Source organism: Elephantulus edwardii, unplaced genomic scaffold (genome assembly GCF_000299155.1).
Source record: "Elephantulus edwardii isolate Elephantulus edwardi_28Jun2011 unplaced genomic scaffold, EleEdw1.0 scaffold00066, whole genome shotgun sequence".
Lineage (NCBI taxonomy): Eukaryota > Metazoa > Chordata > Mammalia > Macroscelidea > Macroscelididae > Elephantulus > Elephantulus edwardii.
In genome coordinates this window covers 3,638,033-3,652,156 of record NW_006399816.1, presented here as the reverse complement: position 1 = coordinate 3,652,156, position 14,124 = coordinate 3,638,033, and the positions used below count along the sequence as shown (strand labels likewise).

At 48.7% G+C, this 14,124-nt stretch overlaps 1 protein-coding gene across 1 annotated transcript in view; it reads right to left on the bottom strand.

The window, feature by feature from the left end:
- LOC102844077 (chromosome unknown open reading frame, human C15orf27) overlaps positions 1-14,124 on the bottom strand; it is a 98,514-nt gene that overhangs the window by 52,223 nt on the left and 32,167 nt on the right. The window contains exons 3-4 of the mRNA XM_006888272.1: positions 11,608-11,762; positions 8,416-8,489 (exon numbers count right to left, since the gene is read on the bottom strand). Coding sequence (XP_006888334.1) covers positions 8,416-8,489; positions 11,608-11,762 — 229 coding nt within the window. The remainder of the gene's footprint in view (positions 1-8,415; positions 8,490-11,607; positions 11,763-14,124) is intronic.

The window sequence follows — 14,124 nt, the reverse complement described above, 5'->3', positions numbered from 1 at the left end:
TGACGCATGACCTTCCAGAGTGACTACATGGCCTTCCATCGTGATGGCATGAACTTCTATAGTGAAAGTGGGTTTCCACCCACCAACCACTGTCTACGCAAACATCAAGGAGGCGTAGCTGAAGACGTCTGGCACAAGGGAGCAAAGGGACACTTCAGGCTTGCCCCAGTGCCAGCCAACTTGGGGGCAGGATGAGGGCCAGGGAGTGAGAGAACAAAGCCTCCCAAAGCCAAACTTGTGTTCTGTATCTATACAATGCAATGTGCTTCGGACATAGAAGGGGATGAAGACATGCTTTAGAGATACCACAGCTTTGGTTCCAGACCGCTGCACTAGACTGAATGTCACAATGAATCACGGGAATTTTTTGGTATCCCCGCGTATATGAAAGTCATGTGTATACGATGTGGCTGTTGTTAGATTCTATTGGGTCACGTACAGCTCGTAGCAACCCTGTGGACAAGAGATCTGAACCTTGCCTGCCTCTATGCCATCCTCACGATCACTGACATGGTTAAGCCCTTTCACAGTCATGGTCAATCCATCTCGGTAAGGGTGTGAGGGTCTTCCTCTCTTTCACGGACCTTCTAACTTTCCCAGCATGATGTCCTTTTCCAAGGACTGGCCCTTCTGACAACATGCCCAAAACATGTGAGACGAAATTTCACCACTCTTGCCGCTGAGAAGCACCCAGGTCACATTTCTTCCAAAACAGATTTGCTGACTCTTTCGGCAGTCCATGGGATGGACACTGTAGTCCACTGAGTGTACAATAAATAGTGTTATTAAAACGTCTGAGATATTGTGAAAACTCCCAGAATGTGACACTGAGACACAAAGTGAGCATAGGCTGTTTGGAAGATGGTGCCCATAGACTGAGTTGCCACAAACTTGGGATTTGTAAAAAAAACCACAGTATCTGCAATGCAAAGCAAGTTATTCTTGTACTAATATATACTATGACATGGACAAACCTCAAAGGCGTATGTTAAATGAGAAAAGCTAATCACATATATAATTCCATTTATTTGAAATGTCCATAATACATTAGATCGACAGATAGAAAAAGCAAATGCAGGGTACCAGAGGCAATGGGGCAGGGAAAGGGGGAGAAGCTGATTCATGAGTACAGGGTTCCCTCAGAAGTGATGAAAATGTTTTGGAACAAGATCGAAGTGATAAATGCACAATCCTGTGAATGTATCAAATGCACTGGGATCCATACTTCAAACTGGTTAGTTTTATGCTATGTGATTTTCATTTTAACAACAACAAAAGAATCTGACCCTCTCATGAGTTGGCCGTTCTAGAGCCGCACTCATTTCTTATTCTTGCTGAGTCTTCACAGCACCCGTGTGACTCTGTCAGGCTTCTCCTGCAGGTGGGTGGGGCAGTCCTAGCTCACTTCGTGATGAGACAAGTGAGGTCAGAAGTGAAGTGATATATGAGGGGTGAGGGTGTGGAAGCGGGTAGGGGTGGGAGCTGCTTCTCAGGGAGGGCTCAGGCAGGTCAAGAGTGCTGATTTCCGTGTGTGTGTGTGTGTGTGTGTGTGTGTGTGTGTGTGTGTGTGAGAGAGAGAGAGAGAGAGAGAGACAAAGGAAGGGGAGTGGAGGAAAGAAGAGGGGGAAGGAGGGGAGGGGAGGGGAAAGGAGGGGAGAAAAGGAGGGGGGAAGAGATGAGAGGGGAGGGGAGGGGAGGAAAGGAGAGGAGAGGGGAGAGGAAAAGAGGGGAGAGAAGGGGAGGAGAAGAGAAGGGGACAGAAGGGGATGGAGGAGAGTGGGAGAGGGAGAGAGAAAAAAAAATTAACTTCTTTCACTTAGGTGTGCACAAAATCCCTGGGTGGTGTAAATGGTTGGCATGCTTAGCTGCTAACTACAAGGTTTAGGGTTGAAGTTTACCCAGAGTCACCTCAGAGAAAAAGTCTCTTTCTGAAAATCAGCCAATGTAAAACCCTAAGAAGTATAGTTTCCCTGTGACCTAAAGGCACCAGACGTCAGGATGATGGTGGCAATGAGCCACCTGTGAAGAGTGGCTCTGCCTCCTACAGGGTCAAGAAGGCAGTCCTTGGCCAGTCCAACACACTCCACTGAAGTCCAGCTCAGAGGGGGCAGTGCCTTGCCCAAGGTCACATACATCTTAGTGGTCTGAATGGCTCCCTCGCACTGAGCTCTCATAGGATGCTGAAGAGAAGCATACCCCCCCCCCCCGCCGTGTCTCAGAGCACACACTATGGCGGCATGCTCCTGTCTCCTGTCCACAGCCCAGCAGGGCCCTCAAGAATGAGGGATCCCTCACTGGAGTCGTTACTGGTGTGAAAGACGAAGCCTTGGCTCAGTTCGGTTTCGGAGTGGCCTTCACTTGGTAAATGGTGCAATAATCTCCTCCCCAGACAGCCAGGCTGATGGTAGAGAGACCCAGCGCTCTCTGCTACCTCTGAGACTAGCTAAGAACAGGATTTCTAAAACAGCAAACACAACTGGAGAGCTGTGATCCAAAGCCATTTCCCCTGCTATGAGCAGAGCCCGAGGGGGTGCACAGTTATAGGTGTTAATGCCTCAGTTGAAACTGAGTTCTATTTAGGCAAAACCCATGTTCGCAGGCACAGCCAACACCAAACCAAGAGGCTACCACCAGGTCAAATCCTGACTCACAGTGACCCTCTGGACAGAGATGCAACCCCACCACGGGGTTTCCAGAGTCGCAAATCTTTACAGGAACTGACTTCCCCATCTTCGTCTCCAGCAGCATCTGGTGGGTGAGTTCAAGTGGCTGAGCTTTGGGTTAGTAGTTGAGTGTTTTAGCCTCTGCACCATCAGGCCTTTTATATGCGCAAAAACCTTGACTCCTGGCGACAAACTTAACCAAACCAGAGCAACCCGAAAACTCACTGGTGCCTACATGGGCAGGGTTAATGCCCAGTTCTGAAACAGCTTTCCGGGTAAAGTCTTTGGACACAGGATCCAGCTGATGCTGTCCCCTCAAGGACATAAACAAGGTATTTTCAACATATTTTTAAAAGTCAGTAAGTAAAATGGTGGGAAAGAAACAAACAAAAGATGTCTCCGAGGCATATTATCTACAAAGCTGTGGTGATGAGTCAGCTTTTTCCTCTCCCAGGATAAGAGGGCATGGGGATGGCCAGCACCTCAGGGCTTCACTACAGGGTGGCCTGGCTTTGGTCTGAGAGGCCCTGAGTCCTTGTGTCAACTCCAGCTTCCAGCTGAGGCTTAGTTGGAAGCTGCCGGCCAGGCCTGGCCTCCGTCAAGGGTGGGGTTGTGCTCTGGAAAGGCCCCTTGCACAATTCTCCATCTGGATTCCAAAGACTCTGCCTGTTCTCAGTGCTGCAGAGCCACAGGGGAGCTTGGTGACCCTGTCTGACCCAGAATATCAAGGCTCAGGAGTCCAAGAGGGCACCACTTTGACTGCGGTGTCCCTGAGGGTCCTCCAGGCAGCCTGTCCACAGATGGTGGACTACACTCTCCACTGGGAGAAGCATCTGACTCAGTTGAACAGCTCGGCTGATGTGAACAGAGGTCCTGAGTGAGCCCGAAATCAGCCTGTGCACACCCCTTCTGAGGTCCTCACTCTGTCCTAGGGGCAGCAGAGACCAGTGATAATGGGTCTTCTCAGGACAGCCCTGAGCTTTGAGTGAAGACAGGATAAGGGCAAGGACTGAGTCCAGACCCAACCACTCACTCCACAGGCCCTCGGCAGGTTTCCACGCCTCATCAGTCCTGTTTCCTAACTAATAAAATGTCCTGCCCACCTCCTGGGGTTGTCCTGAGGCTCAGCTGAGACAAGGGGTAGAAGATTGCTCAACACAACTCCAAGGCCCCATGGCACCAGGAGGGAGGGAAGCAGGGTTGTGAAACAATCTTCACTTGCTAAGCCAGGATGGCTCACAGGAACCCTCAGCCCACAGTCCCAGCCCTGGGGGCTGATGGGGGACACTTGGGGTGACATTTCATTTCTCCCTAGACAAGCTGTAGGTCTGAGTCCTAGATCTGTGGTTCAGAGGCATCACTGGGTCAAACCTCCAAGTTACTCAGTTCTTGGCCTTGTCTTTTGGTCTTTGCCCTGGATTCCTGGGTGCCGGGAACACACACAAGGACACAGAGAGGGCAAAAGTGGCCAACTCCAGCCATAACTGGTCACATACATCCCAGTCTGTGTGGTGCTTCTGACGGGGTGCAACTACTGCCATTCTCAGGTCAGATCCCTGAGTGGCACAGTTAAGCACTTAGCTGCTAACTGAACACCTCGTGGCTCAGAAGGAAACCCTGGCGAGCTGATTTTGAAAGGTCACAGCCAAGGTCACAGGCATTGAAAACTCTACATGGGGCTCTACTCTCAAATACATAAGTGGCAAGAGGCTGTGCTGCAGTCCTGAAAGCATGCGGTTCGAGGCCACCAGCCACTCCACAGGAGAAAGATGGGAAATCTCCTCCCATGTGATTAACTGTGTCTGAAAATCTACCGGAGGGTCAGCTATGGATGGGTTCCAACTCTATGGTACACAACTACAACAACTGTGAGTGAGAATCAGCACAATGGCCACCTATTTGCCCTCATCCTTTAGATGCTGTTTTGGTGGTAGTTTATACATGCACAGTCCGCTCTGGAGGGACAGTTAACATCCTTGAGAACCCTGGTGGTTGACAGTTCAAGTCCATAAGCCTCTCTCCAGTGTCCTAATGGTAAGAAGCCGCACTGCAAACCAAAATACACACGGTTCAAATCCACTAGCTGCTCCTGAGGAGAAGAATGAGCAATCTCCTCCCGTGCAATTTCATGTCTTTGAAAACCAACGAGAAGATCAGCTATGGGTCAGTTCTAACTCGACGGCACACAACGATTCCAAGGGAGAAAGATGGGAAGTCTCATCCCATAAAGATTTACAGCTGCTGAGTTTCCTTAAAAAAAAAGTGGAACGTAGAAATTCCATATGATCCAGCTATTCCACTGCTTGGAATATACCCTGAGAAAATGAGAAATGAGACACAAAAGGAGATTTATACACCATGTTCATAGCAGTATTAGTCACCACTGCAAGAACATGGAAACAACCCAAATGTCCAATCATAATAGAATGGATTGAGAAACTGGAATTTACACGATGGAATACTATACAGCACTCAGGAGCAATGATTTAGAAAACTACTACATAACCTGGGAGGGACTGGAGAGTATTATTGTAAGTCAGCTAATTCAGTCCCATAAGGACAAATACTATGTAAGACAATTATTGTAGAAAGATAACTAGTAAAATGGGTACGAAGATCCAACGGGGGGTACGGTAGGAGCAGAGGGGTGAGGACGGGTAGGGGGAACATCACAGGGTCATACAATTTGCGGGTGGAGGGAGGGTTGGGTAAAGGAAATGGGAAAACATAGAGTGTGAAAAGCAATGTATATGAACTTTGCAAGCAAACCAGCATAAAAATAAAAACTCATTTAACAAAAAAAAAAAAAAAATTTACAGGCTCTGAAGCCCAACAGAGGGTTGCTGTGAGTCAGAACTTGAGGACTATGGGTTGGGCCCTTCCACCCAGAGGTGCCTCAGTCATATGACACCATGAACATGCCCCCATTTCCTCACTCTCTAGGCCAGGGCATTTCTAGAGTGTTCCAGCACCAAGGTTCTGACACTTGGCTGTCCTCGGCATCCCATGAGGCCATGGGGACAAACATTTTCTGATGGTGCTGCCCATTGTGTAACCAGCCCCCCCCATTCACTGAGGGGGCAGGGAGTGCTGGGGAAGGAGGAACTCCCTGAATGTCTGTTGCCAACTCCACTCCACCCACTCAGTCCTTGTAAGGTCCAGGCTAAGGGAACCAGTTACCCTCCCTGGCGCCTGCTGACCCGGCCGTTGCCCTGAGTCTGGAGGACACCCCCGTCCTGTTCCCGGTTCGGGGGCAGGACAGGCCCTGAGCCTTCCGTTCCTGTGCACAGGGGCTTCTCTGTTTCAGGTGTCTCGTCTCTGGCAGTGACAGGAAGGGAATGCCAAATTAACGCCGGCTCATAAATTCTGCAAAAGCCAATAAAACCAAAGCAGGGGGATAGATGGGAAGAACCGCAGCAACTGATTAAACATTTTTGTTGGCAGTCACAGACACATGGTGCATTCTCCAGGGTTTGCATCAAGGAGACATCTGGCCTCAGCCCATGTGTCTGTGGGAGGGAATCCCAGTGTACAGAGGCCCGGGGCCAGGGAGGGCAGAACCTGCAAAGAGCGGGAGGTGGGGTCACTCTGGTTTGGGAAGCTGAGGCATCTCTAGGGTAGGGGTCTCAGAGAGCTACTCAGGGTAAAATAATAGAGGGGGCATGCTGGGATGCACCCCTAGTCAGGACTGCAGGTCCAGGCTCCCTGGCCAACACTGTGGCCTGCAGGAATGGAGGCCTGGGGACGAAAATGTTCTGTGCTTAGAATGGCAGCCCCATCACACCCCAAACTCAGACTCAGGATTCTGAACTTGAGGCTTGAGGCCCTGTTCTCCCCTGATAGTTAGGGGGACAGACAGAGACTGGAGCCTGGAGTAAGGTCTAGAGGTGGACAAAGAGACTGGGCCCCTTGACGACTCCTGACTGCTGGCCACACCATCAAGTGTTCTGTTCTCTGCCTCTGTAGTCTACCAGAGCTGTGCCTTTCCCAGGGTACCCACTGTGTGCTGGGACTCTGGGTCTTGGTACCCAGTGCAGCAGCACCCTGTACCTGTGCTGGTGTGAGCTATTTGTGCCCTGCATCAACTCAAGAATTCTTTCTCCCTGTGTTTGCATCTCAACTCAAATAACTGCCATCAAGTCGAAACCAACCCATAGGAAATCTCACGGGAGGAGACTGCCCATCTTTCTACCTTGGTGGGGCTGGAGGAGTGGAACCACCAGAGAAGCACTGCCGTTTGGGGTGCCTCGCCCCACTGAGGGAGGCGTGCCTGTGTGCAGTGAGGGGAGGGGAGGAATGAGGGGAGTGGCACAGAGGTCAGCGGATTTGGGCTAGTCCTCAGTCTGTTAGGTATTTTACGGACCTTTCCTCATTGTCATGGAGTCTGAACCGACTTGCAGCTGACCCTCCAGCAGGTTTCCGAGGCTGTAAATTGCATGAGAGGAGACTGTCCGTCTTCTTCCCATGAAGCTGTTGGTGAATCTGAACTGCTGGAGGAGTGCAAACCTTTGGGCTAACAGCACAACTCCCTACACCACCCAGTGCCCCATTTTATTGATCAGTTATTATGAGCAGCTATCAAGGAGGCCTCTGACTCAAAGTGATCCTGGGTATTACAGAGCAGACCTGCTCCAGTGGGTTCTCTTGACTGTAAACTTCACAGAAGCAGCTCAGCAGGGCTTTCCTCCACGGAGCTGCTGGGTGGGTTCAAGCCACCAATTTCTAGGTTAGCAGCTGATCACAAATCATCCCACCACCCAGGTGCCGTCTCTGGTGTTAGGAAGAACTGGCGTTCCACACAACATTCTCCTGCTTAGCATCCTTCAAAGTCCCCACTGCTCAGAGGTTAGAGCTGTGCCTGCTGGGTCATGAGCATACAGCCCCCCCCCCCCCAGGAGGCCCTGCCTGCAATAACACCTGCTGGATGTCCTTGGAGGTCAGGCCACAGTGTCACCATGATGGCCTAGAAACTGCTCCATACCCAAGTCACTCACCTCTGTGGAAAACCAGGTCCTAGTTTCCTGACGCAGCTCAGTACCCACACTCAGGCCATTTAGCTTTTGCACTCGTGCCAGTGCCTGGGAGCCACAAGTCAGCCTTTCTCCTCTTAGCCTTACACACAGACCCTTACACACTAGAGATGCATATGGCCTTGATGGTGATCAGCCTACTGCAGCCAAGACGGAAGGGCTTGTCCATTGTTCCATGATTTGACCACCTCAGTGTACACACGTGTGCACATCTCTCATCCTTGTCAGACTCTATTCCCCCTTCAGGACACGGATCAAGACCACTGCCCAGGCCTGGGACTTGGTTCCCTTTGTCACCTGCATATGCCTCACTCAGTCAGGGGTCAGGAGACAGTGCACTCAGGAATACAATCCCAACAACCCATCTGCTCTCATTTCCAGCCCTGAGCTTTGATCTTAGCTCCCGTCTGCCCCTACTGGTCACTTGAACTACTCGCTCTCCCTCAACTATATCATCCTATTGTATTTCACGGGCACAAATGTCACACCACCCACTCTTCACCTGCTCACCTGCAAGGGCCACCTGCTCCAGCTAAGCCTCTCTGGCAGGGCAAGCAATGCTTCTCTGTGCATCCAGAATTCCACAGCTCCAGAACCCAGCCCTCTGCCCGTGTCTCCCTCCTTACAGCAGGGGCTAACAGAGAACCTGACCCTACGGCATGTTTAAAGCATGACAGGAGCCGCCTCAGAGAAGGGGCAATAGGAACCGAGTCTTCACCTACCTCTGAGAAGAACACAGAGAGGATGACCAGACTGATCCAGTGAATCACGCCAGCAAACTGGAACGCAGTGGCAACTGCAAGGAACACAATGGGCAGAGGACAAGTTTAGGGGCAAGGCATTCGGTGCATCAGAAGAGGGTGCTTTGCAGCAAGGAGATAGGATTCTGGGTAATGGGGGGCCTCTTATGTGGACATGAAATATCACCGGAGCAGAGTCAAAGGACATTGAGGGCTGCTTTGAGGGGTGGCTGTGATGGAGGTGGTAGAGTTCGATGGGATGACGAAGCTGACGTGCCTTCTTCTGCCTTCAGGGGCTGCCACCTCTCTGAGTTCCTATTCAGTGTATCAGCCACAGTGCAGGACAAGAGCCCTCCAGACGGGGCTTGGGAAGGTATTCGTGGCTTTAGCAATGGAGTGGCAGCACCGGCCCAGTCTAGAAGATCTTTTCAGAACCCCACAATCACTGCTCACACCAAAGTTCCAAGCATTGCTAGTGGAAGGAAGCTTGCTTTGACTTTTTTGTCTCCCCGTGGCAGAGATGGTGGTGCCAACAGGGTGCTTTGGAGAGAAGCTAGAGCACAGACTAGGGAAGGGAGCTAGAGGAGCAGCAGGGGCTCCAGAAAATGTCAAAGCTGCCCACTTGCTGTCCAGATGTCAGGCTGAGGGTGGGGAGAACCATCAGTCACTTATAGAGCCCACTGTATTGACTGCCAGCAGTCCTTAGAGCTAAGGCACTATTGCGTGAAGGCCCTAGTTAAATTTCAGGAACCCATGATCAATTTATAAAACCCTAACAGAGTGTAGCTTCTCAGCACAAGAAGAAAAAAGCAGGGCACTGGGCCCAGGACAAAGGTCAGTGCGCTCTGATGGAGAGAGGGAGGGGAAGGTGCTCCCTAGAGGGGAAAAAAAATCAACCTGTTGCTGTAGACAAGACTCCAACCCAGGGTGATCTCCTGGGTCTCCTGGGTGTCAGGGTAGAACTCTAGAGAGTTTCAAGGTGACAGAGCCTTTCTTCTGAGGAGTCTCTAGGTAGATTCAAACCTCCAAGCTTTTGGTTAGTGGTTGAGCATGTTAACTCTGTGCATTACCCAGGGTCTAACAGAGATGCTTGTGAGCATCCTGGGGTGAGAGTCAGGGCTGAGAGATAGGAAGCAGGGTGCAGGAGTGGTGCTGAGCACAGGGAGGCTCTGTGTCCTTATTGGCTTTCAATCAAGCCTGCTTAACACCCTGCTCAGAATCCTCTGGGTGCCAAATGAAAGTGTCTAGCAATTTGGGGGTGAAGGCTGGCTCCAAAATGACAAATCCACAACCTCCCCTAATGCTCTGGGGCCTGTGAGCCTGGGGGAGGGAGGGAGGTAAAAAATCAGGCCCTGGAACATACATGAGGGGAAGAAAGCTGCAGTACCAGGTTCCAGGGGGGAGACATTGGGGCGTCCTGGCTGTGAGCCAAGATGACCCCGAGAAGATGAGCCTTGGGGACACCTCCGGATCATTGCCGGACCAGGCCACATGAATACCAGTGGGAACCAGGAGGCTGAGGCCTGCGTGACTCTGAAAGACCTCCAGATGATTCTGCAAACATAAAATCTCTCCCCATTATTTCTCAAATGAATTCCTGTGCCTTTTTTTACGGTTTGCTTTAGAAGAGCCATAAATCTTTGATTGTGCATTTTATGGAATTTAAGATGCCTTTTATGAGCTGCTATTGGATCTCCCACCAAAATCAATCTCCTGGATACTTAATTTTAAGCAAAATTCCAGTGTCTGCCGGGTTCTCAGTTCTACTCAATGTCTTGTCACAAGCTGAGCAGCTGAGGGCCCCGAGTGCAATCCACCACAGGGGAAGAAAGACTCCGTTATGGTTACATCTCATAAAAAGCAGACAGTATGGATGAGTAGGAGGGAAAGTATACAACATGGTTTAATTGAAGACAGGTTGAGTGTAAAGCCAGTGCTGGCCACTTTATGCAGCAAGATGCTTTCACTGGAACCAAGGGGCCACCAGCTGCATAAAACCCAACTAGGCTTATCAGACAAAAGCAATCCTGTGCTCCTCATCCTCCCTCAGGGAGCTGCGAAGGCATACGGGACTTCATACCAAGGGTCCAGGAAAGGAATTATGTGCATCTGAAAAAATTAACCTAAGACAACTGTATGGGTTTGGGATAGATGGCTCTACAGGCCTAAATTTTGCCATAGGCATAAAAGAAATCTCTCTAGGGTGTTGATGGTGGGGTTGAGTATGTTAGGATAAACATTTCACCTCTTTTAAAATTTGCATTTGAACGCATCTACCTCCTGAATTGGAAAGATGGGAAATGAGGAGCTTTATTCAGAAATCATTCATTCTTCCAAAGCCAAGAGTCAAGAACAATGGCCTCTCTTCTCTCTGTGCACCAGACAGGGGATTGCAAAGGCTGGGCAAGAAAGTGGGCTCTCCACTTGGACATCTCACTGTGTCAGAATACACACAAAGAACTAGGGTAAACTCCAAGAGGGAAAGAGAACTGGTCAAGTTAGTGATCTGGTGAGACTTGAAGTCGTAGCTTCAATGTCTATTACTTACAGCAAGTCATCTAACTTCTTTAAGTCTAAATTCCTCTGCCCAGAAAATGGGGATAAAATTAGTTTTGCCCAATTCACAGCATTGTCATGAAGGCTAAAATGCACTGTAAAAGTAATCCTGATGCATATAAAGAAGGCTGAAAACTTGGGGCCAGGTAAGAGCACAAGGAGTCATCATGGTGGCAGTCTTTATTTGTTTCTACAAGGTGGTCTGTGTGCCTTCATAAATGGGCCATCTTGAAACTACAGAAGATTCCAACCTGGAAAATTCCAAATGGAGCAATGAAAAAAAAAAAAACACAAACCACATACAGGGGTCCCCAACATCTTTTTATCTCATCAGTTTCTGATCATGGAATACTGAGGAGGGGAACTCCACATTGGGTGGAGAGGGGTTAACAGGATGTCAGGCACGAAGGTGAGAGAAACTGCCAGATGCTTTTCCTCCCACTGGTAATCCCATGGACCATGGTGCCAAGGGTCTGGCAACAGCACTGAGCTCGGGATAAGACTTCAAGATTCCCCATAGATCACAATCTGCTGGTTGGGGACCCCTGATGGATGCAGATTCACATTGAATATATTGACATCATACGTATTTGCATAGGTATCTCTCTTGCTACTCACACTGGAGAAGCTTTATATCTATTAGAAGTTCCAGAGTCAGAAGAATCACCACCAATATTACACAGGCTACCAGGAAACTGTTGAGACTTGCACTGAGCAAAAATACCTGCCACACGGCTGCTCTCTTCCCACAGCACGGCTTCAGCCAGTTAGACCTGTGGAGACAAAAGCGGGGAGAGGAGGGACTGAGGCTTGAAAGAGCTGTCAACAGAGAAGGTAGAAATCCCGGCCAGAATTCAAGCCCTGTGACACAGTGACTCTAACAAGGGGCTCTAGTGTGTTGGAGACAGTGAGCAAGGCACAGGAGATGGCAACGTTCACTGCGTAGCTATGAACTGTGGTTAACTCAAAGGCACAAAACAACAACAATACCTTACACCAACAGTATCCCTCTTCCCACATTCTTCTCTGTACTATGTTTCATGATGAATCACAGTCTTTTTCAAGAGGTTGCTCAGTATAATTATAAAGAGCAAATACATGCCATTAAGTGATGAGAGTACAAATCAAAAGGGGGAAATGCAGGACAGAAATAGAATCCACAAACTTTTGGAAGCTGAGAGGCTGGATGAAACCTTGATACTATTATCCTGAGATTTTATTTTAACCTTAAACCAAAGGAACCCTCTGAATTCTTCTTTAAACCAAACATAAATGTTGGTTGTTGTTGTATACCATTGAGTCAGGATCAATCCATAGCTGACTCTCCAGCAGGTTTTCAGAGGCAGTAATCAGTTGGAACAGAGAGAGAGAGATCAGCTGGCCCAGTGGACAGAAAGCGATGCTACCACGCCAAAGGTGGGTGACTTTTAATCCGCAGCCCTCGGGTCTGTCTTTCATTGTGTTTGTTCAGACATTCCTCTAGGTCGTATAGCCCTGGTGTACAAGTTGCCGTACCACGGTCACTTGTGGTTGCTGTGAGGCTGAACACTGTGACACTGATGTGTCAAATGCATTAATGATTGGCTACCCAATGTGGACAGAGAGTGGGGTGGAGCTCCCCAATTAAAACAAGCTTGGAAGGAGGAGTGGCATCCACTTTCATAATAGCTTGCCTCCGAAACCTTATGAACCTGGAGAGAGGATGAAAGGCACCCAAGTGTTGAGGACTCTCCTTCATAGGGTCGCTATGAGTCGCCTACCACTCGACGGCACTTAACAACAACAACAACAACAACAATCAGTCGGAAGGAGGCTGCCTGTCCTTCTCCTGCAGAGCAGCTGGTGGATTCGAACTGTGTACCTTCAAGTTTGCCACACAGCTTCGTACCAGTAGGGCCACTATAGTTAAACTAGTTAAGGACTGTGCTCTTTTAAGATTTTTTCCCCCAAAGATCTATTTCTATGGGAACCAATTGACAACAGGACCTTGAAAAAGGAGATAAGAATCTTAGATAGGGGAGTTCTGGTTGCCTCGTGGCAAGAAGCTGCGTGGCAATCCCGAAGGCACGCAGTTCAAGGCTACCAACGGCTCCGCAGAAGAAGGATGGGCAATATTCTCCCATGTAACTAAATGACTCTGAAAACCTACCATCTATGGGTCTGTTTTGACTCTATGGTAAACAACAACAAACCACTAGAGCTCCCTTGCATAACAGTATAATGGGAAGTCTTAAGACAAACTCTATTTGTTCCTGATTAAATATCAAAATACTTAAGTGAAGACACATAGATGGAAGTGAGTTTATGTTAACAGGTGAGAAGGAGAATGGGGATGGCAGCACAAGTGCAAGGATCTAATCAACATCACTGATGATATACATGGAAACGGCTGACCTGACACGTGTTCTACCGGGGATATTCTCAAGAACAATTAATAAATTAAATTTTTTAAAAAGAAAGGGAGATGGCTCTGGGTTTGTATTCTGATTCTAGCCACTCATTGCATCTCTGTCTCCTCATCTTTAAAAAATGTGTATGAAAGTCCCTATCTCATAGGCTTGTGATAATGACTGAAAGAGATCACAAATATTAGTAGAGAACCTGCTTATGTGGTGAGCGCTGAATGAGTATTAGCTGTTGTTTTTATTATTATGTTGTTGTTGTTGTGTACCGTCGGGTCAGAACCAACCCATAGCTGACCCTACGGCGGGTTTTCAGAAGCAGTTAATCGCACGGTAGGAGACTGCCCATCCTTCTCCTGAGGAGGTCTGGTGGCCTCGAACTATATTTTACTATATAATATTATTACATTTCTACGTGATTTCAGAATCTAACACAACCTCTGGCATTGGTAGATATTACCTTTCAATGAATTTATAAATAATGAATAGCTGAATGAATCTTGTACTTTTCCAGGTACAAAATAAAAGGGTTGAGTTTTACTCAGAATAGCTTGTACTAGTTCCACAAAGTATTGTTATCTGACGCAAGGCTTTCAGAGACGATTGTTGTTGTTGTTGATTGTCACTGAGTCAAGCATGACTCACAGTGACCCTATGAACGAAAGACCTGAAGCCTTTATATAACTATCGTCATTTCTCACTGTTCATAGTTTCCACAGGGAAGCTATTTAGG